Raw genomic sequence first — 20,904 nt, 5'->3', positions numbered from 1 at the left:
TCGAAAAGAATGCAACTCCCACGGGTTGAGATAAGAACAGTTTAGTAACTAAGGTATAACACAGATCACTACTGCTACCACCAATGATAATAATGATAAAGGAAATAACAAGGGAAGAGAATACATCATCTCACCACCAGCCAACCGATAACTCGCCCCCCCAGCCCGACCAAGCTCCGACCGATACCTCCTCCAACCCTGCAGTCCCTTCCGGCTAACTCCCAGTTACATCCTGGGCATGACGTGCTGTGGTATGGAATACCTCTTTGGTCAGTTTGGGTCAGGTGTCCTGTCTCTGCTTCCTCCTGGCTTCCCCTCCTCCCTGGCAGAGCATGAGGCTCACAAAGTCCTTGGCCAAACCAAAACATCGCTTGTTATCAGCTCCGTTCCCGAGCTGAAAGTCAAAACACTGCACTGCACCAGCTACCAAGAAGGGGAAAAATGACTGCTACTGCTGAACCCAGGACAAGTACCTTCTCAAATTTTTATTACGTACCATCTACCTATGTTCCATGAAATGTTTGGGAGGTTTTTCATCTGAGCAATAAATTTGTATATACACTTCCCTTCTGCTTAAGGGCTCAGCAGGAGAGACCTCTGCTCCCAGGGAAGGTTTGCAACAGTGGTTTCTTCATGTAAGTTGCTGATGCTGTGTTTTGTGGTCTATCAAGCTCTTATTGCCATAATTATCTTGCTACAGCTAAGCACTTGAAACAATTTGTTTTAAAAAATGAGAGAAATCAAATAGTCAACTTCAGTATTTTCCAGAACTAATGCTTCATACTCCTCCCCCCACCTCATCACTCCCTTCCTTCACTGGATGTGTGAGTTGGCGTATAAAAGATATTGGCCTGTTGCAGAGTATAACAGGAATGGATTAAACAGGAATGCTCCACAGACTCTTAATGATTTGGGTTGAAAGAATTTACTACCACATGCACATTAGGATATAGAATCCTGCCTGGTAATACGTGTTTGTAGATCACCTACAATGTTTAAACTGACTGAATAAACAATCCTTGCGTAAAGTCACAGACTGATTTGGCTCCTTAATTTTGCAGATATTTTCTCAAGTAGATTGCTCGCTCTAGCTCAAACTGTGAAACTGGCAAGCAACATTAATGCAAGTCTGACACTCCTTCTCACATAAATCTGGAAAGCTTCTGTCCTCTCCAAATATCTGGGCACTGCTGTCTACCTAGGAGAATGAAAATCTACCATTTTCCAGCCAGATCACACACATATCTATCCTACTGTTGATCCATCTGTGCTCTATATTGTAAGCCAGTTGCTCTTCTCACCAAGATACTTGAGGTAAAATTCATTATGGAAGATGCTAACTGTAAAGAGCATATACTAGAATTAACTTTAAAATTAATATAATTACTATACAAGAAAATTGCATTTTAAACCTGTTTCTAATAATATCTTTTGTGAAATGGTGAGAAGTAAATAGTAGGTATTTAGAATCTGTTTAAAAAGGCTGTTAGTCCATTAACACTCACTGGTTGTTCTCTGCCAGCTTTTAAAAGTTGTCTGGAATACCTTGGGGAAAAATAGTTCAAGTCCATCAAACTCAAAATTTACCCTTCAGTACTCAGCACCAGGGATGCCTGTAAAGAGAAAAACCTCCTTTACCTCCCAGTTCTTTACTGAATTTTACATGGAAAGAATATTCCAACTTTTGATGTTCTCTGTCCTTAGGTAGTTATGGGTTATGGCTAATGATTAGCTTAATTATTTGAAGTGCAAGCAGGTAATAGCATGCATTACTACTCATTTAGGCTTTTATTCGCAAAGCACTTGCTTATATTTATTTAGTTGATGTTTGGTTAAATGTTGGAGCTCCTACCTTAGAGCTGTAGGTTCTCAAACATCTGATTAGTAATGGAATTAAGCCTCTAACAGTAAAGACACACATCTTGTACTCATGAATAAACTGAGGGCGGGGAAACCTCTCCTGACTTCTCACTAACCCTTTTTATAGCTCCATATAAATATTAAACAGAAGGGGTGACAGAGCGGCTCCTTGCAGCACCCCACACTTCAGAACTTACCAGAAAAAGAAGAAGCAATCACAACTATCTATCAGGGTCTCTTGGAGAAAATAAAGTAGGTGTCAGTGAGATTTCCACAAGTCTTCTCTCAATGCAAAATGTTGCTGACCTGAGGTAATCTTGTAGTGTTATCAAAAAATATAGGGAGCTATCAAGAAGTAACACAGCAATACACATTAGGTATTTACTGAGATTGTAGCAATAGAACTGCAACTGTATTCACCCTGACAGAGCATTTTTGTGCATTAGTGCAGTCATTCGTTTTTTACTGTGTTACCTCTGCCAGATGAAGCCAACTATAGAAGAATGCCATGAAGATTAATCCTGGATCTCCCTCTGCAAAAGTTAGGCATGCTACTGGGGTTAAACTTAGGGTTCTTTTACCTCAGCATCTAAGACCATGCATGAGCTTAGCAGAAAACCTGCCTGATCTAGGTGGCTGACGAGCAGTCTGCTTTTGCAAACATGCCTTCTGGTAGTGCTTTGTGTCTGCACAATAGTTATGGGCATTCCTTCTTTCACAGCATTAGCCAAGAGCTGAGTATCTTAGCTGATCATTGGTCATCCTTTTTGGTAGTGAAGAATGTCTGATACTTCCAGTGAAACATCGATCCTGTCTGTCAGGGTTCTATATTAAAGCTCCTTACAAGCCCATCACAAAGAACAGTTTTCAGGAGGCAGTGAAGTAGGAACAAAAGTACAAAGCAAAAAGAAGCCCTTTGCTCCCCTCTCCTTTCCCCTACTTTTTTGAAGTAAGGATCTTAAAGACTGCTTGAAGCAATGCTGAACAAAATGCTTTCAGGCATATGGCTGTTAAATTCATTGCATTTGTTTGGAGAGACTACTGTCAGTATCATTAAGTATTTGAATGCTATTTTAGCTCCTTAGAAGCAGAGAATTTCAAATAATTTTAGTATTAAATGCAGGGCCTATTGTTTGCGTGAGTGTGATTTGTATTGCCTTATTTACATGCATTCTTTGCAGGTACGCAAGACTAATTTGTCCTTCAGCAAAATGAGATTAACCGGGAAATGTTGGCGATTTGTGTGTAATCCCTCACTAAGTGTCAGGAGTTGAGCTGAAGCTGTCCGGATAGAAGAACTTTTAGGAGGGCAAAGCTGCAGTGCTGAAACTGAGTGTTGTCTGTTAAAGCTTGAGTAAGAGTTAAGTATGCCTTGTGTAAATATATCAGAGCCACCTGCTAGAAATCATTTTGGTTCTGCAATGTTCCAAGAGTTCTGTACTTGTTGGGTCTGAAAATAAATATCGTGTTGCATTTCGTAGCCTATGTGTGGTACCATCAGTGATTCAGTTCCAGGCTAAAAGAAGGCTTGAAAATTGTGTCGCCTCTAGCAGTCTGAAAACACCGTGGGAATCTGAGGTTTAGGAATATTCTGTAGCTGCTATAGAAACCAAAAATTTCAGTCAAAGACAATTTATTAAAAAAAAAAACAGAATATGCCTTAATTTTAAAAGCTCTTTTAGAAATTTTCTCAGAAATTCCAATTCAAAGTTCTCAAGAAATGTAACATGCATTTTGTTTGTCACAATGACTGAAATTAGCAGCAGATCTCAGATAGTTTCTGAAAAACAGTAAGTTTTTCAAGCAGTGGAGAATCTATGGAGAATATGGCAATATACATGTTACCTCAGGGGTACGTTTAATTTTGGGTTCCTGTTGAATTGAACTGGAACGCTATTTTGTTATTTTGTGTACTTATATTACTTGGTATCTTGAGTCTCCCGTTATAAAAAGGGTCCTTCCAACATAATTGGGCAGTTTATAGTTTTAAGTTATTTTTTGAAGCTGCATTACATTAAAAATTCTGATTTTCCCTTCGTTTTATCCTGAATTTGATGTGGGAACAGTGCAGAGGGAGAATGACTTGTTTTAGCCCTCAGCATTTTGGCCTTCAGTGTGTCTGTCCACTCAGTAAATTATAGTGGACAGCATATATGTAACAATATAGCTGAGACTGGCCAGTATATGCAGAATGCCGTTGGAAAGCTTTTCTGCATTTATCTTTTTATCTCCAAAAGAGCCTAAAGAGAAGAGGTATTAAAGCTCCTGTTCCTAAGATAAAGCTGTGACTTAAACTGGCAGTAGTTGGAAAATAGTGTCTAGTTTGTCCTGTGACATACCATCAGTAAGTGAGAGTCTCCTGTTAATGTAGGATGTCATGCTTTTTCTACAGTTGTAGTTTGGTTTTAGGGGGGTTTACTATTTGTTTGTTCGTAAGTACTGTGTAGAGGTGGGATCTCCAAATAAAAAGATTCAAGCTTTGTATGTATTTTATGCTAATTTGGTGCAGATTATTTACCTTTTAAAAGTGCATTGATGTATAGTGACTTGATTCCCTACCTGTTGACTCCATTGGGAATTCTGAAATGGATACCTGTGGATGCCAAGACACATGCCCTGTGTCTTGTGTGATAGTGATACAGTGAGCAGCATCAAATGTCAGTGTTGTTTTTAGAGACACATCAAGTCACTGGATGAAAACAGACACATCTCATCCTTATAAACAGTTGAAGAAGACCTGGTAATGTGGCTGCTTAAAAAATACTCCGAGAGACCTAGTCATTATGTCTCTCAGTTTTCACAGAGGACTGAGTGAAGTATGTAAGCAGCTTTTAAAAATATTTCCCCATTACTATACGGGAATAATTTCTAGTTTACAGTTTCAAGACCAAAAGTCAATCACTAGGCTTTTATCCGAGATCAAATGTTTACAACAGAGATACTAAACACTTGAAAATAGAATGGCTTATAATGGAAGCAACAGCTCATCTTTAACTTTGGAAGGACAAGCAGTACCAATTTAATTAAAGCTGTGTTAAAATAGGACTGTCATTTGTATCACAGGGATTCTCCACCCCTCCAAGAAGTCCTGCTGCCATTTTGTACCACACATTCTTGTCTTGTGCAAATTAATACATCATTTTATTTTCTACAGGAAATCTGAAGACTTTATAGCAAATCCTCCAGTGTCAAAATGAACACAGGTATGCTGCTTCTATGAGATTTTTCTTTACTCTTATGTGTTCTTTAGTAAGCAGAGAAGGTCCCAAATTTAAGTTTTCATGAACAAATTGTACTTGAGTTGGTGCTGAACTCAAATTAAGCAAGATATTTTAATAGTATGTCTGCTTATGTAGGCACATATGAGACATATATATGCATTTGTATTCCATGTATTATTTACATGCATGTTTTTCTATGTATGGAAATATATGGATGTGTGAAATATACATGCATGTTTAGCCTTCTGTGTGCAAGTTACAAGTATCAGTTTTGTATGTGTACTTTTTACGTAAAAATACGTAATATGAGGACCTAACAACTATGAAAAAGTGATATTAAATCGCAGTTTCCGAAGAAAATGTACGTGCTTTAAAAATGCTTTTTTTTCCATTCTCTACTGTCATTAGATTAAGGAGCATATAAATACTACCCTATATTATTAGCTACACTTGCATAATCAGATGAGGATAACTATTTTGTACTTACAGGGATTTGTTTTTTATCTCAATTTATGATATATGCATTGACCAATTGAAGTACTCTATCAATAATCATCTTCATGATCTGTGACAACATACTAATATTTGCTCCTGAATCATTGATATCGATAGATGGTGATGATGCTTTTGCTGGGAATGGGAATAGGCTTCTCAAAAGCAGAATGGTGAACCCCTGGCTTCATTTATGTCAGGTGCAGATTTTCAGTTGCAGTCAACTCTTTAGATGACATAGGTGAACTGTCTGGTTTGTGGCATAAGAATAGACATATCCATCCTTTCCGAACCAGCTGTTTTTATCACTGATGGTAGTGCTGCAATATGACAACTGACATGATGACTTGAAATAATCAAAATGTGTTCTGAGGACCTGAACTACCTTTGAAGCCAGTGCCGGGAGTTTCAGCAGCATTCTCTAAACCAAAGGGATTAGGTTTTCCATGGTATAGGCTGCCATTATCTAGACCACTATATTAGTCAGACTTCCTGGCTTCCAGTTGTCTTTGACAATGACTGGGACTCTGTAGAACCAGGTTCTTGGACAGACTTTTTAATACAAAGCTTAAATATATTGGCTCACTTGAAATCACTATATTTGTAAATATATAACGAGGAGACATAGAATTTCTCAGTTGACTTTGTGGAGTTTTTCCCAAAGTTTTCGTTGTTACTAATTATTTTCCAGAAGCTAACATGGGTAGTGTTTTTTTCATTTATGGAAATACTCTTTGAAACTTGTCCTATCCTCTTGCATTTTTAGTGAAGATGTCTTCCCTGAACATGTCAGTCTGTATATTTAAGGTAGTACTGAAAGACCACTTGCTTCAAAGAACTGTAATTTCAGAAGCAGCTCAGCGTATATTTGACTATGATGACATTGTGTGTTGCAATCATATGCGTTAAAGTCATATAATAGATGTCATTTTATAGCTTCTACTTTGAAAATTGTGGATAGAGCAGTAAATTGACAGTTTGTGCTACGTCAGCTCTCAAGTATGACTGAGATTTTAGTAAGATTTTTTTGTGCAAGCTAGAAATTGGCAAGGGAAATAGATGTAAGATTTAAGTAACCTATGTGGCTGTGGCTGAATAACTTCTCTTGGGGATTGATAGTCTTCTGATCACATAGGAGCCTTGAAAAATTACTTACAATACCTGAACACACCTCAATTCCTTTCCAGTTACCTAAGGATATCATGATTGTAAGCTGAACTTTAATCTACTCTGCACTTACACAATGAAAACATTTTTCATCCTGTGTATGCTTGATGTAAATGTGCATGTTACCAGCTGCACTAAAAGGAGGTATTGACAAAAAAAATGTGGTATTTCCTACCAGTTCTATTGACGTAGATTGTTTCCTGATTGTTAAAAAAAAAAAAAAAAAAAAAAGAAAAGAATTAAAATGCAGTGAGTAGGGTGTAACAATGAACATTTTGCACCTATCTGTTGATAAAGCATTACTTTACTAAGGAAGACAGTGACTGCTGTGGCAGTTGTTCTGCATGGTGTTCTGGTTTAGTTGTGGGTTCCCCCTCCCCCCTTTCTTGTCTTTCAACACTAAATGAGTGCTGCAGTTTTTCTATGTGTATATATATTTCACTGCTTTATAACGGGAATTTGTGCATGACACAATTGGAGGTTATCAGATACTATCGATTTGCCAGTAGTTTGTTTTATAAAATATGCACTTCATCAGTTGCTCCTGCAGATAAATGAGCATTCTCATCTGGTGCCAGTAACTACTGAAGTGGCAAAGCTAGTGTATATGCAGCTTTAAAAAGAAAATCTACTGCTTAGAGTAGGCTCCTCTAATCCAGTGTTCCCTGTTGGCTGCAGACTTGGCAGTCTGTCTCGGCAAACCCTGCAGAAGATATTTTTGTCTGCAGAGAAAATGGTTTGAAGAGCTTTGGTTTTCAATACTCTTACCATATATGGGAGGGATTTTTTAGCATTTGATGTTAATTCTGTACCGCATGTTAGGAGGGAATATTCAACAGCATAAGGCAATGAAACATGTTTGCAAAAGCAAAGAAATAGATGTCAGATATAGGGGAGGATTTCAGAAGTACCAAAGGTACTTCAGCCCATAGTTCCTTTTGGTGTTCAAATGGTGTCATCATTTAGAAAAAGTACTCTAATAGAATATGTGCCTTTTTAAACCCTAAAGACTAAGCAGTCAGTGACAGAATAGTATTTTAAACTTTATATAGGGGTTTTCATCAAGCTAAGTGCTTTTCAGACTCTATGAACAGCATTAACGTGGTGAGACATTTTGAGAAACTAAGTCACAGAAAACCTGGGCTACCCATGAAGCTCGTATCAGCTTAAAACACAGGATGAATGTGTTTATTCGTATTACAGATGTGCGTGCATAGCTGATGCTGGGGGAGAGGTAATTGCATTGATGAATAAGGAATGGATACAAGTTAATGTGCTAAAACAGATTCTTAGTATCCACCTGTAAATATCTTGGCTGTTTGCACTAGGTGAAGCACATAAAGAGCAGCCAAAAGTGAAAATGTATGTAGTTCTGGAAGAATGCAAATATTTTGTGTTTGTCAAAATTGTTAGTGGAAGTCATCACATAGACTAATGTCTTACATTCTGACTGGGAGAAAAGAATGGCAATTCTTGGGTCCCTGCAAGAATTCCTGAATAGATTGTGAAGCCACTTTTAGATCACTAAAGCAACTTAAGTGCGTTTGAGTGTTTCAGGCATTCTACAGAAAAAACAACCAATCAACCAAAAAAAAAAAAAAAAAAAAAACAAAACACCCCCCAAGAAAAAAATAATTTTAAAATCATTATTTGTTGTAATTTAGCAGCAGCAAAGAACCAAATAATAGTGGGCTTACCCCCACAAAGGAGCTCAGAGAAACAGTGACAGGAGGGGAAGCCCAAATAATAGTCTGCCCTGCCAGGCTAATGCCAGGCCCATCACAGGAGCCATCAAAAGCCCACCTCCAAAAGCCTAGAGGAGCACAGGGGCACAAGGGCAGGCAGGAACCCAAATTAAGGAGTTCCGAGGTACAAAGTGATGGACAAGGACCTCCCTTGTCCAGGACTGTCCCAGAAGAGCATCAGCCCTATGGTCCAGGAAAAGAATGAATGGCAGACTCAGTGTCTGAGCCCAGTTGCTGGAAGGACCCACCTTGTACATGTGTGTATATGTTTTCTCACTAGTGGACCTTCATCCTGCCCAGGCAAAGAGGAGAAGGGACTTAGGCCATTGTGCTATCTGTTAGTGTGAGTGCCCTGAGTATCTGTGATCTGTGTGGCCAGCCACATCTGTATGTGGTGTATACATGTGCTCATGTGCATGTGTCTGCTGGGAACATGTCTCCAGACTCACTACCAGTTGAGAGGCAGCAGCTTTGCCTGTCTTGGACTGTTGTATCCAGCATTATATATTTGCTTCAGAAGAACAGAATGAAAATAGGGAGTAAGAATCCCTGGTCTAAAGACTTCTAAACTTGAATTCACTCTGCAGACAAAGATGGAAATTATATTGTTCACAAGTGTAATGAATATAATAATTACCAGCAAGCATCATGTTTGGGTGCCATTTTTCTTTCCTTTGAGCTGTAAAAGCATATTAAAAATTTCCTGTGCCCTGGCTGCTCTCTCTCACCTCTTCACAAGACGTCACCATCCTTTCATCTTTACTAGCTTGGTTTATGCCACTGCTTTTAATGACTCTGAAACAGCCTTTTCAGAAAGGAACCACTCAGTATTCCTAAATTAAAATGGTGTTGTTTTGAATTGCCTCCATCCTGCTTTGGAGCAGGACCTGATCAATAGACTGTTTATAGTCAGAGATACAGCTCACTTAAGATGATGCTGCCTGTAGTGGGAGCAGTTGAGATTGTGGATTTAGGTGTTAAAGTGCCTATTTATGGAGAGAGACAAAAGTAAGGCAGGAGAAAGAAAGAAGTGAAGAAAGGTAAGGAATGGAGAAAGGCTGAAGAGAAAAATTTTAGGAAGGGAGTTGGCAATGGGAGAGGAGCTGAACGGTGAGCTAACAAGAGGAAGAGCTTCCAGAAGATACATATGCAAATACACACATCAACTTGGCTGAAGGGCAAACCATCACCTCCACCTACCTTTTCCAGTCAGTGGGTGGCTCTTTCCTTTTTCACTCTTTAACGGTAAGTCTACAGCATTGATCCTAGCATTCAGGAGTTCATCCCTATGTGGCCCTTAATCTGCAAAATACTTCCAGAACCATGGCTCACCAGATGATAATCTTTACCTCCCCTTTCTCTTTTATTTTCTTCAGTATCAGCTAAGGATGCTTGTTTGATTGGAGTATGTAGGGCTTGCAATATCTAGGCAACAGTCCTGGTTTGAGCTGGACTTTCATTTTAAGGAGCTGTTTTGATTGTGAATTATTGCCCAACTTCATATGCTGTTACTGCCTGCAGACTTTACCTGATTCGGGTCATCTTTTCTTCAGTGTTAAAACAATATCTAGGAATACAGGACTCTCACTCCTGAAGAATTTGTCATGTCAAAGGTAGAGGGAATTGTGCATATGTGTATTCATATTTGCACACATTTTATTTTTTTTATATATATGCATACATTTTGTATAGTTTCATATATCTTTATTCCTGAGCAACAGCTGTGCAATATTAATTGTTTATAGTTTGCAAGTCAAATGATCTGATGAATGCTAATTTGGCCTTCCTTACTGTTTTTGAATTCTCTGTTCTCTAGACTTACTGTTTTTTGATGTTACTGGGACTTCAGGAGTCTGGATGAATATAGTTAGAATTTTCTGGAAATCTGATGGAGCCATGAAAAAAAGGAATACAGGCTGGAATAAGTTTCTTGAAGTTCAGTGTGAAAGGCTGTGCAGATAAGGGAAGCAGTTTGAAAACTGCCTCCTTTGAGGCAGCATGCAAATTCTTCTGATCCTCATTCAGATACAATGCCCTTGACTTAATGGGTGCCTGGCCTGAGCAAAGATGGGAAGATGGAATCCATCATGCATGTATATATGTGCTTGCCCACATGCATTCATATTTTATTAAAAATTTTCCACAATTCAGTATGGTTTATTTGCGTGATTATGTCTTGATTGAGTGCTGACTGCCTCTAGTTACTTTGTGCAGATACTGAGAATGTTATTGGAAGTACAGACTTGCATATGGGCTTCTATGAATAGGGGTAAATGTTTTATGCTTATATGTATATAACCACTTGCAACATCTGTTTTAGCTATCTTATATGAAGCCATGCCAAACACTTTTCTAGATAATGGGTCCACTAAGTATAAAACTCTGACTCAGTTCAGTTACATTAAAAATTAATTTGGAGCAAAATTTCTTGAAGTTATAATGATAAAACATTTGTAGTAAATTTTCTCATTGTCTTCCTTTTCTCCCACTTCAGTTTCTCTATCCTGAAATTCAGGAAGGTAGCTTTTGAAAAAATACAAGTAAAGCATCACTTTGTTTGACTAAAAGATGTGACAGTACAGTGAAATTGTTTGCCTGTTAGCTTGTATTAAATAAACTATGCTGTCAAAGTACTGCTCATATTTGGAGAAAAACAGAACCTCGGTATCAACACATCATCAAATCTCACTGGAATTACTTCTGGTGTATGGGGGGGTAGGGAATACAAGAATGGAAAATGTGATTTTAGTTATCCTTGCCATTCTATATTCAGGCAAGCAAACTGAAATGAATGTGCAGGCTTGATATAGCCATTGTCTTTGTTTCAGGTGGGCAGCATCAATATTTAATTGCAGGTAATGTATTGCTTTCAACTGTTGCTGACTGAAATTATTTGGCCTCTTGCCTTGAGGCTTGGAATTGGCAATGAGTCTTTGGAACCACTTACACGTGAGGCAGTGGTTCTGATTTTTGCCAATGTTTACAACTACTTAATGCGTATCCTGCAAGACCTGTGGCCAGAGGGCAAAGCTATTTAGGAAGAATATTGGAATGAGCAAAGAAATACCAGGAGCTCACTTCTCTTGAAGATGTGGGTTAATGATGTCTCTGTAGTTCAGATTAGTGCTATCATAGGAAATAGTTTCTACTAATAGGTTGCAGGTCTTCCTGAAGAGTAATTTTATAAAATTCTCTGTCACAGGACACAGATACAAAAACTGTTAGAGCCTCTATCATAGTTGTGGTTCTTCTTGACTTCAGTGAGGCCCTGTATGAAATTTCAGTAATGTAAAATATGAAAATTAAATTAATTATTATAGTGAAGAGCAGAAAAATATCCTAGTTAAGCATAATCAAGATTAATACAATCAGGAATATTTATTAACTTGCTTTAATAACTATGATACAGTTGCTATAAAGCTAAGTTGTGGGAATACCTGCCTTCTAATAACAAAGTATTTATAAACCAGAATGACAGCTAGCTCCAAGTGAGAAAGGAGCAGAGAGCAAAGAAAGAAAGGAGTCATGCAAGATCCAGAAGAAAGGTGTTTTTTTTTCTGGTCCTAGCTGTCCAGAGTGATTTTAATTTTTTAGTCATTCCCCTGGGATATTATTGGGTTCCAGATACAGATTTTTTTTATCTTCCATTAGATAAAAATGAAGGGGGAGAAGGAAAAGAAAGATGTTCTATCAAAACAACAAAAAAATTGCCACTTTTGTGTCTTGAGCTTAAAGGATCGAACAGACTGAACAAAAGCTGATCAAACATAAGCTCAGTTTATGAATGGTGTCTTTCTAATGCATACAGTGAAATGATTTTACAGTGCAGATAATTAATATTACTCTGGAATGCTTAATTCTTCATCTTGATTACTTGTTTGGTTATACTAATTAGCTATAATTAAGCCGTCTTTCAGGTGACAGAACGGATGTATTTTCCTAATGGATTGATTATTAACTATTGCTTTCTTATTTTCTGTGACATTTATTGTTGTTTAAAATTTGTGAAATTTTACACATTCTGCTGACGTGCGAACTTGCAAATTTACACATTCCTGCAGCACTTCCCTAACTGCATGCTTGTTTTCATGTGTGTTCAGTGTATCTCACACTGCGATATGTTGCATGTGCTTGCTCCCTTTGTCTGGGGCTGCTGTCTGTAATGTTTTGTGCTTCCAGATAGCGGTGGGTGCGCTCGCAAACGTGCTGCAATGTCTGTCACATTAACAGCTGTGAAGAGAGTTCAGAGTTCTCCAAACCTATTGGCCTCAGGTATAACCGCTTACCAGGGAGATACTGCTCCTGAATGGCTTTTCTGTTGTGTTGTGTGTTCCTGCAGTATGACTGCAAGGAAGAGAAGGGTAACTGTATTTTCTATCACTGTCAGGTCTGCTACTTAGTTCTACAATGCTCTTTAAAAAGTAGTCTTAATTTCTCTCTGCCTGTGCAGAAAAAAACATAGGAAAACTTAGGAAAAAACAGTTATTTATAAATTAATTTTGCCTTTGATACATATTTTGGGTCTCATGTCCCTTGTTTGGTTTTTTTTTCAAGATAAGGTAGCATGAAAACTAGGTTTTGTTTCTATCAAACTTTGTTTACTGCAGCTTGCTTTAAAAACTCTTCTCAAAGGAGGAGAATCTGAATGAATGAATCTCAGTGACAAAGTGATTGTCAGAGCCAGATTAACTTTAAGAAATAATTCATCAAGCATGTTTTCCTAAAACTGTTTAAACCAATAAAAGCATGCAGAATATTCAGTAGACAGGCAGAACTGCTTCATATCAATACTCATGACTGGTTTAATGAAATTAATATTATAAATATAATAAATATAAATAATTGGTATTGGCTGCCCAGATTCACTACTGAATTAAGTAGTTGTAAAATCAATTAAGAATCTTGGGTAGTGTAGACTGAGTCACACCAAGCTGAACATGCAGTGTTCACAGCAAACAAAGATAATATAGGAAGCTGAATAGAAAACAAGCCGGAATTTTTTTTTTTGTAGTCTTTGTTTTGTAGATTTTTCAAGTATAAGACTGATAGAACTGTTAGAATTTATGAAGCAAATAAAAAAAAAATGGTTGCTACTCTTTGTAAGGACAGTGGAAGGGTTATTGGGATTACTGCATGTGTGTAAATTTAAGAAAACAGTTCTTATTTCTTAACAATGCTTATAACCAATTTTTGTCATTTAAGATCCAGTACAAGCCTCTTGCTTTCTTGCTTTTTTGCACTTAAAATTAATAAGGAGTGCTCTTAGTACTATTATATTGTGCATTAAAAATATTTTTAATTGGTTTAGAGATGTCATAATTTAAGTTTCTTTAAGAGAAAAAAAAACCTGACAAATATATCTATTACAAGTAATACAAAAAAGCACTAGACCTTCAAATCTGTTCTGTGCTGGCAGTATGTATACATCAGTTTCTGTGTTTTGCTTTAAAGTGATGAAGAAAGCATCACACATTCTAGTGTGAAGAGGGAGAAAATCCTGACAGAATCTGTAGGCATCTTTCTTGGTTTTGAATTAAACCTTTTCATCTCAATCTTAATGGAATTATAATTCTTTTGATAGCTAGATTTTAGATGGTAGTATATCACAGTATTTACTAGAAAAAAAAACCAACACAGCAAATGTTTATTATTGGCTGTTTGAACCAGCAGTGATTAAATAGCAGCTCTCAGCACACCATAACCTTCTATAGAAATTGTGCAATAAACATTGCATGGTTACCTATGCTCTGATATTCTGAGGTGTGCTTAGGTAAAGGGAAGGGCTTAGGTAACTGAACAAAAAGACTCCTACATGTTTTGTGTCATCGTGTTTCTATATCTAACACAAATTAATGCTGGATGTTTCTTTTGCAGGGTCTGATTCTCAGTCTCCAGATTCAGGTAAATAAAACGCTGTGTTTATGCATCGCTGTAATACCATACAAGTGGATGAATTATAACAATCTTCCACTTATTTGATATCATTCTCCCACATTCTTTAAGGAAAGCATTACTGAAACTGTGATAATAATTGCAAGTGGCTGAGACCTCAAATTCAGATCTCATTTGAAAGCAGTATTACCCGTGACACTGTATATGTAATCAGAAAATTAATTGTCTGGGAGAATACGAGCTGCTAATTTGCCACCTTTAGCTTCAGTGGCACTTGCTATTTCATTTTTAATGCCTTACTCAGGATTGCAAGTTCTGTCCACCCCACTCGCCAGCCTCACATAATGTGTTACTTTTCCCAGTTTTTTCCACTATTTTGTCTTCAAATCTGTAACTTGTTGAGGCAGGATAGTATCTCCCTTATGTTTGGCCAATGCCTTGAGGGCTTTTCAGAGACAAAATATAGTTGATTGGAAAGTCAAGGTAACATTCAGATTTGGAAACAAGATGCATTATTGGAACAACTGATCAGGTATTGTGGTGAAATTTCATGCAACCACCATGACCAGCTAACTTTACATGAGCTGGGATGTTTTTCAAAATCCAACACAGCTGTGAAGTTCAAAAACCTAATCTGTTGAAGTACTTTAGCCTGCTTTACATAGGGGCTGAAGCACCAACACCTCTAAAGGACTTTCAAGGTTAAAATTCATAGTCTCTGGGAATGCTGTGGGGAAATATCACATCGTTACCAGCAGTATTGTGAACCCTTGCGTTTTCTAGATTTTAAAGATAATTTTTATATACAGCAGCAGCTTTAGCCCTGTTATTATGACTTCCATGGTGATAACAGCAGCAATGTCAGTTGTTCAGTAGCCAAACTTTTCCACAATTTGTTTAATAGCTGGGTTGCTATGATGATAGCAATAAAGAGATCTATTAATCACCAAAAAAAATGTTTGATTCTTTTTTCCTCACAAAAGCTTGGAGATCTTACAACGATGGAAGTAGAGAGGCACTGAATGGAGATGCTAGCAGTTCATCTCTCACAGCAAAAGGTTTTAGGAGTGTACGGCCAAATCTACAGGATAAAAAATCACCAACTCAGGTAAAACTGAACACACCAACTTTCATGTTGTGGCATTTGAAAGGGGGATAGCATATATTAGGTGGGATAACTCTATGGAACATTGTCCTGATGTCTTCCAGGTAGTGCAAATCATCAGTTTATATGGGTTGTTACAAACTGTTCTATTGCATAGACAGATAAAGCATACCCCACATAGGATGCATGCCTCCAGGTTAATTACCAGAAATTGCTTTCAATGAACAAGACAGTCAGCTATGTAAAAGTAGGTCATACACAAATAAAAGCTTTCTGCGAGTGTTTCCAGACTTCAAAGAGTATTTATTAATATTTTATACTCAGAGAAATGCATCAGTCATCAAAATAATATCTGAGGATAAAGGTTTATTAATTATAAGGTAGGCAACATTTCTGCCTGTTTTGCTGAACAATATAATTAGATCACACTAGAAAAAAAACAACAAACAACAAAACAAAACAAAACAAACCACCAGAAAGCACTTAAGTTGGAAGCACATATATCTGTCCAAAAAAGAACAACATACCAACATCAATACCATCTCCATTCCTATTTTAGTTCAGAAGTTTGAGGTTCTGTGTGTTTAATATATGTGTGTTGTCTGTGAATAATAGCTTGTAATCTAAGACCATGGAGTACATTTTGGAAATTACTTACATATCTGAATAATTTCACAGTAATAATGCTTATTCAATGTAATAATTGTTTTTTTGAAAGAAAATGAACTTCTGTGGGCTCCCTTCTCATTCCACCTTACTCTGAGCAAATGGAACATCTGGCTTTCTAAACACAAGCTGTACAGACCTGCACAGCAAAAGGTGGTGGGAACCTGACCAATTCAGCTGTCTATTGAACTGAGCAATGTTGGGATGAAGCCCCTTAAGTTGCTGTTCCTTTATTTAAGATAAAAGTCAAACTGAGTTTATCTCCTGCTCTAACATTTACTTTCTTTCTATTTCTTCTTCAATGTTATTTTGCTGTGTGTGGATGCTTTTGGCAAATAAGGCACCTCTGCCACCCCCTAGAAAAGAAAGTTTTCAGAAAGCAAGAGTGACTAATCACAAGAACAAAATTAACCTCCAGGCAGTAACAACTAATCCAGCCAAACACCTTCCCACAGATACTGTCTATTACACTAACGAGAAGTCTGTCCAGGAGACAATGTCTTCTCAAACATCTAACCTAAGTGTGTCCTATGCACAAAAAATCATTAAACCACTGACCTCAATCTCCAGTGCAGGCACAAGCACAGTAGCTGGTATTAGTACTACTCTCCATCAAGGCCAAAGGCAACAGTCTCAGAAACGTAGGGTATCTACCCTGAAATTAACCCGAACACGTGACCCAGCGAGTAGCATTCATTGTAATACACAGCAACAGCTCAAGCCTGTTGAAGTGCCAGTATTCCCACAAAGGCCTGTCTCACCTGCCTGTAACCCCATGCCTGAGATACACACAGCATCTCTTTCCATTCAGATAGCTCCCACCCCTGACAATAAAGCAGAGCCTGAAATCCAAGAACATCCACCTAGTGTTTCTCCAGACACTTCAAAGATGTCTTCAAAGGATTTGGGACAAAAGTCTACAGTTCTTCCTTCTTCACAGGCTGCAGAATGCCATGTGGTATATTTAATTTTTCCATCTTTTATTTTAGATCATTCATGAATCACTTAATAACCGCCTGTTTAGTTATACTTACATTACCAAAGTTAGACTTTGTGTTTTCTGGGTAAAACTACCTGTCACATGGACCAAAACAGAACTGAACAAAACCTGAAGTTTTTTTCAGAAAGAAAGAAGAAAGAAATTAACCCAGCTGAGAGGGGTAGACTTCTTTGTTCCTCTGTGAGCACTTTATGGAGTACAAATGCACAATAGGAAGTTAGTGGCTTGTAAGTGATGCATCTTCATCAAAAACTTCTTTTAAAATCCAGAAGAATACTCAGACTCTAAGCATAATGACTAAAGATAGTTTATCTTCTAGCTAATTTATTTATTTTTTTTTTTTAGAATTTTAAAATACAAAATACATTTTACAATTTCTTTTCGTTTTAGAATCTGTTTTAGCTTCATTGTGAGCTGTCGGAAGTCAAAGTAGCTGTGACTTATTCAGCAATTCTACACTAATTTTTCTGCCCTCTACTTGGCATTAGTGTGAGGGAAGAATGATCAGAAATTTGGCAGCTGGGTTTCTTTGACTGAAACAATAAAAATTTCAGTTGCACCCATTTATTGATCTCTTGCCTGCAAAATTCAGCTGACATCCTCGCTGATGCTCAGCTTTAATATGAAGACGCTTATCTGTCATCACAGTGCAGTCTTGGAGCCAGTTTGCTAGCTCTGTGTTAAAATACATACCTAATTTACAGTACACATTGGCATGTAGGCGGTGGATAATTCTGCATCAGGTGAAGTCCCAAAGCCAAGATGCCATGGGCTGCAGTTAGAAATAAAGGCTACAGCTATACGTATGAAAAGATTTATTTTCTGGCTCAGATCTCTGGTTGAAATATTGGAACTTTTCTAACTAATGCCAAAAATTATGATCCCCTTTAGCGCTGTATCTTGTGGTATTTGCAAAGTTCACAGTTCCTCTTACATAGACAAATTAACTTTCAGTTTACTGTGCATGAGAGTAATTTCACTTTTTAAACTGTTACAGATTTGCAGGCTCTACAGGACTTTATACAGCAGTTAAAATACTTTTGTATATGCAGATCATAGGTTGCTGTGTTAAGTTATATCCTTTATGGATGCTCTCCAGCTGTAGATTAGACCTACCAGAAACATTCAGATCCCCCACAGAAACTCTCAAAAACCAAATGCATTTAGAAAGGTGCTCTAAAAACAGCCAACTCTCTCTCTACATCTGGGCTTATGTTTGTGGAGGAGAATGAGGTAAGATTGGCTAATCATCATCACTTCTTAAGAAGTGTTGAATGAGAATTTCTCTGCATGCATGGGTATGTGTATAGAGAACTTGTATTATGTCACAGAGCATGGAAAAGTACAGCTGAGAGAGAGCCTGTATGGTCCAAATTCATGCACAACAATTTTTCCATATTTTCTAATGTATCTTGTTATGTTTGTGGTCCTATTTGCACTTCATTTCAGAGCTTGTCTGCTGAAACTTTAGGAGCAAGCAGAGTGTGGTATGAATCACCAGGTGACATTTTGTAAACACTCCTACTCAGAGAAAGGTTAAATCCCTTACAAGTGTATATGAAAGAGAAGGATTCAAGTTATTCAGTATTAGAATTTTTTATACTGTTACAGACTTAAGAGATGATGCTGCTCTATACCATACTACAGATGTGGGAGAAAGAATCTAATCTATTTTAACAGGAAAATTAGCACTCATTAGTATGAGACCAGTGGAGGTAAATTGTGGCCCAAATTTCTTGTAAGAAAAAGTTTTAAATGGATGAAGAATCCTGAGCTGCATCTTCTGAAATAAATGCCTGGTATTCTTATTGCTCATTTTGTTCCTGGGTTCATAAGTGTCCTCTTGTGCTATGTACCAGTCTCTGAGATTGAGGATGCGAAACATTTGTCCTGTTTGTTTGAATTCCACAGATTAGTAAACACTTTCTTTTAGCCCTTGTGGTCCTGAAGGAATAAAAACTAGTCTACTAGATGCTTGTAAAAATGGGGTTTTTTTGCATCATAATAATGATCTGAATCAGTATATTAAATACATTAGTTTGTTAGGTATTGACAGGACATTGAGTGATGTAGAAGGGGGACAAGGCAGGTTTCAATGTTTTGGGAGAAGATGGCAAGCAAAGAAAATCAAGCACATAATTTTAATTCTAAGTTCTGTATCACTAATGTAGTTTTGCACAAGGGCTGAACTCCACCTCCTTATAATGAGTTTAGAATAAGAGGCCTACTAGGTACTGAAAGTGGGCATGGCAATATAACTTGCAGCATCAGTCTGGAAATTTCTACATCAGCTTTTAACAATTAAAAATAAAGGTATTTTTACCCATTTGTGCAAGCGTATGGGTGTAATTCGATTGTTGACTACTAAACTCTACTATGTATTAACAAAATGAGTTTATTCACTTATGTCTAAGTCTCTATCTGTGTCTTGACTGTTGAAGCAAGGCCAGCACTTTGGTGTCATTAGTAATCTCACACCACTCCCCACAGATGTTGCATTAAAATGATAGATGACTGGTTTTGAAACCCATATGAGGGTCATCTGTCTACTTCACATGAATTGGGTAGCAACTCTATTGTTCAGTTTTACTATTTGATGTAAGGTGAAGATTTCTAAGGACCAGCAGAGAGCTGCACTTGAGACCTTCAATTCACTTCAAGACTGTCATGATTTTTCTCTCAAGCAACGCTCCACAACTCAAGATAATCATGCAGTCTAACTAGTTTTTCATCATTCTAATTGATTAAGTACTTGTTTGGCATTTAATCCACGTGACTTCTGCAAGTGTTTCTTGTGCTATAACAATAACAAACCTAATCTGAAGCACACTGAATGGAACTGGTATTAATTTTTTTCTGGAGTCACAGTGATGAAATGTATGGATTAATAGTAGCCAAACCTATTTATTTAGGGTTTACCAACACTCTATGTTTTTTAAATGGTGCAGTCAGTTTTTGAAAACAATGTGGGTTTTAAATCACCATTTCAGCCACTCTTTCCCAGAGTAATGGTTGTACCTATGACAATTGTAGAACTAGGCAGAATATTCAAGTTTTACTCTACAAAGCTGAGAAACTTCACACTGGGAATCAGTACCTAGAACTGCTGCATTCCTTCTACCCATGTTGTAAGAATGATAACTTTATATTCTTTTTATTAATTTAGCTTGATGAAATCAGCTATTGTTTGCCAAACACAATTAATTTCATTCTTCAAGAACTCAATTTCACTAGCTCTCTGGATGCACCCTGAATATCTGTCCTTGTGTTGTCCATCCCTTTTCTCAAGCATTCAGGCAGTCTTCCCTGTTCAAAGCCAGAAGGCTTACTAAGTTGTTAAGTCTCCAGAATTTCCTGTTATTTTAACAATTTAGAGATCAATTTACATATATTGGCCTCATCAAATGTAACTTTTCTTCTTGGGGATGCTGAGAGCATATCTGGTCTCAAGAACTTCAGAGCTTCATACTGGCTTTCCTTCATAATTGCACTGTGATCTCCTGGTTCATATCTTTTTCTGGAGAACTTGAATTATGAGATGAACAATGAAATTCATCGTGAATGATGGTTCTGTCTTCCCTTTATGTATCTGTGAGGTAAAATGACTGATTTTTGTATGTGTACATAAATGCATACATATTAACCCCCTGATACACTAAGCTGTATAACCAGCTGTTTCACATCTGCATATAATTGCTTCTTATGAAAATATTTTAATAGTATTATATTGTTCTTCTGAAGTTTATGTTGGCAAAT

The 20,904-nt window shown here is 37.3% G+C and overlaps 1 protein-coding gene across 13 annotated transcripts in view; it reads left to right on the top strand.

The window, feature by feature from the left end:
• Positions 1 to 20,904, top strand: part of SORBS2 (sorbin and SH3 domain containing 2) — a 149,210-nt gene that overhangs the window by 68,144 nt on the left and 60,162 nt on the right. For 6 of the 13 annotated variants that reach the window (XM_062633063.1, XM_062633350.1, XM_062633272.1 and 3 more), the window contains exons 3-7: positions 5,015 to 5,063; positions 12,665 to 12,757; positions 14,360 to 14,386; positions 15,361 to 15,485; positions 16,489 to 17,106. In XM_062633063.1, coding sequence (XP_062489047.1) covers positions 5,054 to 5,063; positions 12,665 to 12,757; positions 14,360 to 14,386; positions 15,361 to 15,485; positions 16,489 to 17,106 — 873 coding nt within the window. In that variant the 5' untranslated portion in view covers positions 5,015 to 5,053. The remainder of the gene's footprint in view (positions 1 to 5,014; positions 5,064 to 12,664; positions 12,758 to 14,359; positions 14,387 to 15,360; positions 15,486 to 16,488; positions 17,107 to 20,904) is intronic. The other 7 variants (XM_062633567.1, XM_062634240.1, XM_062633517.1 and 4 more) reach the window with 2 other exon arrangements.

This window comes from Pezoporus occidentalis, unplaced genomic scaffold (assembly GCF_034315485.1).
Source record: "Pezoporus occidentalis ecotype Australia unplaced genomic scaffold, CSIRO_AGI_Poc_V1 ctg1, whole genome shotgun sequence".
NCBI classification, from domain to species: Eukaryota; Metazoa; Chordata; class Aves; order Psittaciformes; family Psittacidae; genus Pezoporus; species Pezoporus occidentalis.
Note: the sequence above shows the minus strand (reverse complement) of the source record. Positions and strands in the feature narration are given on the sequence as shown.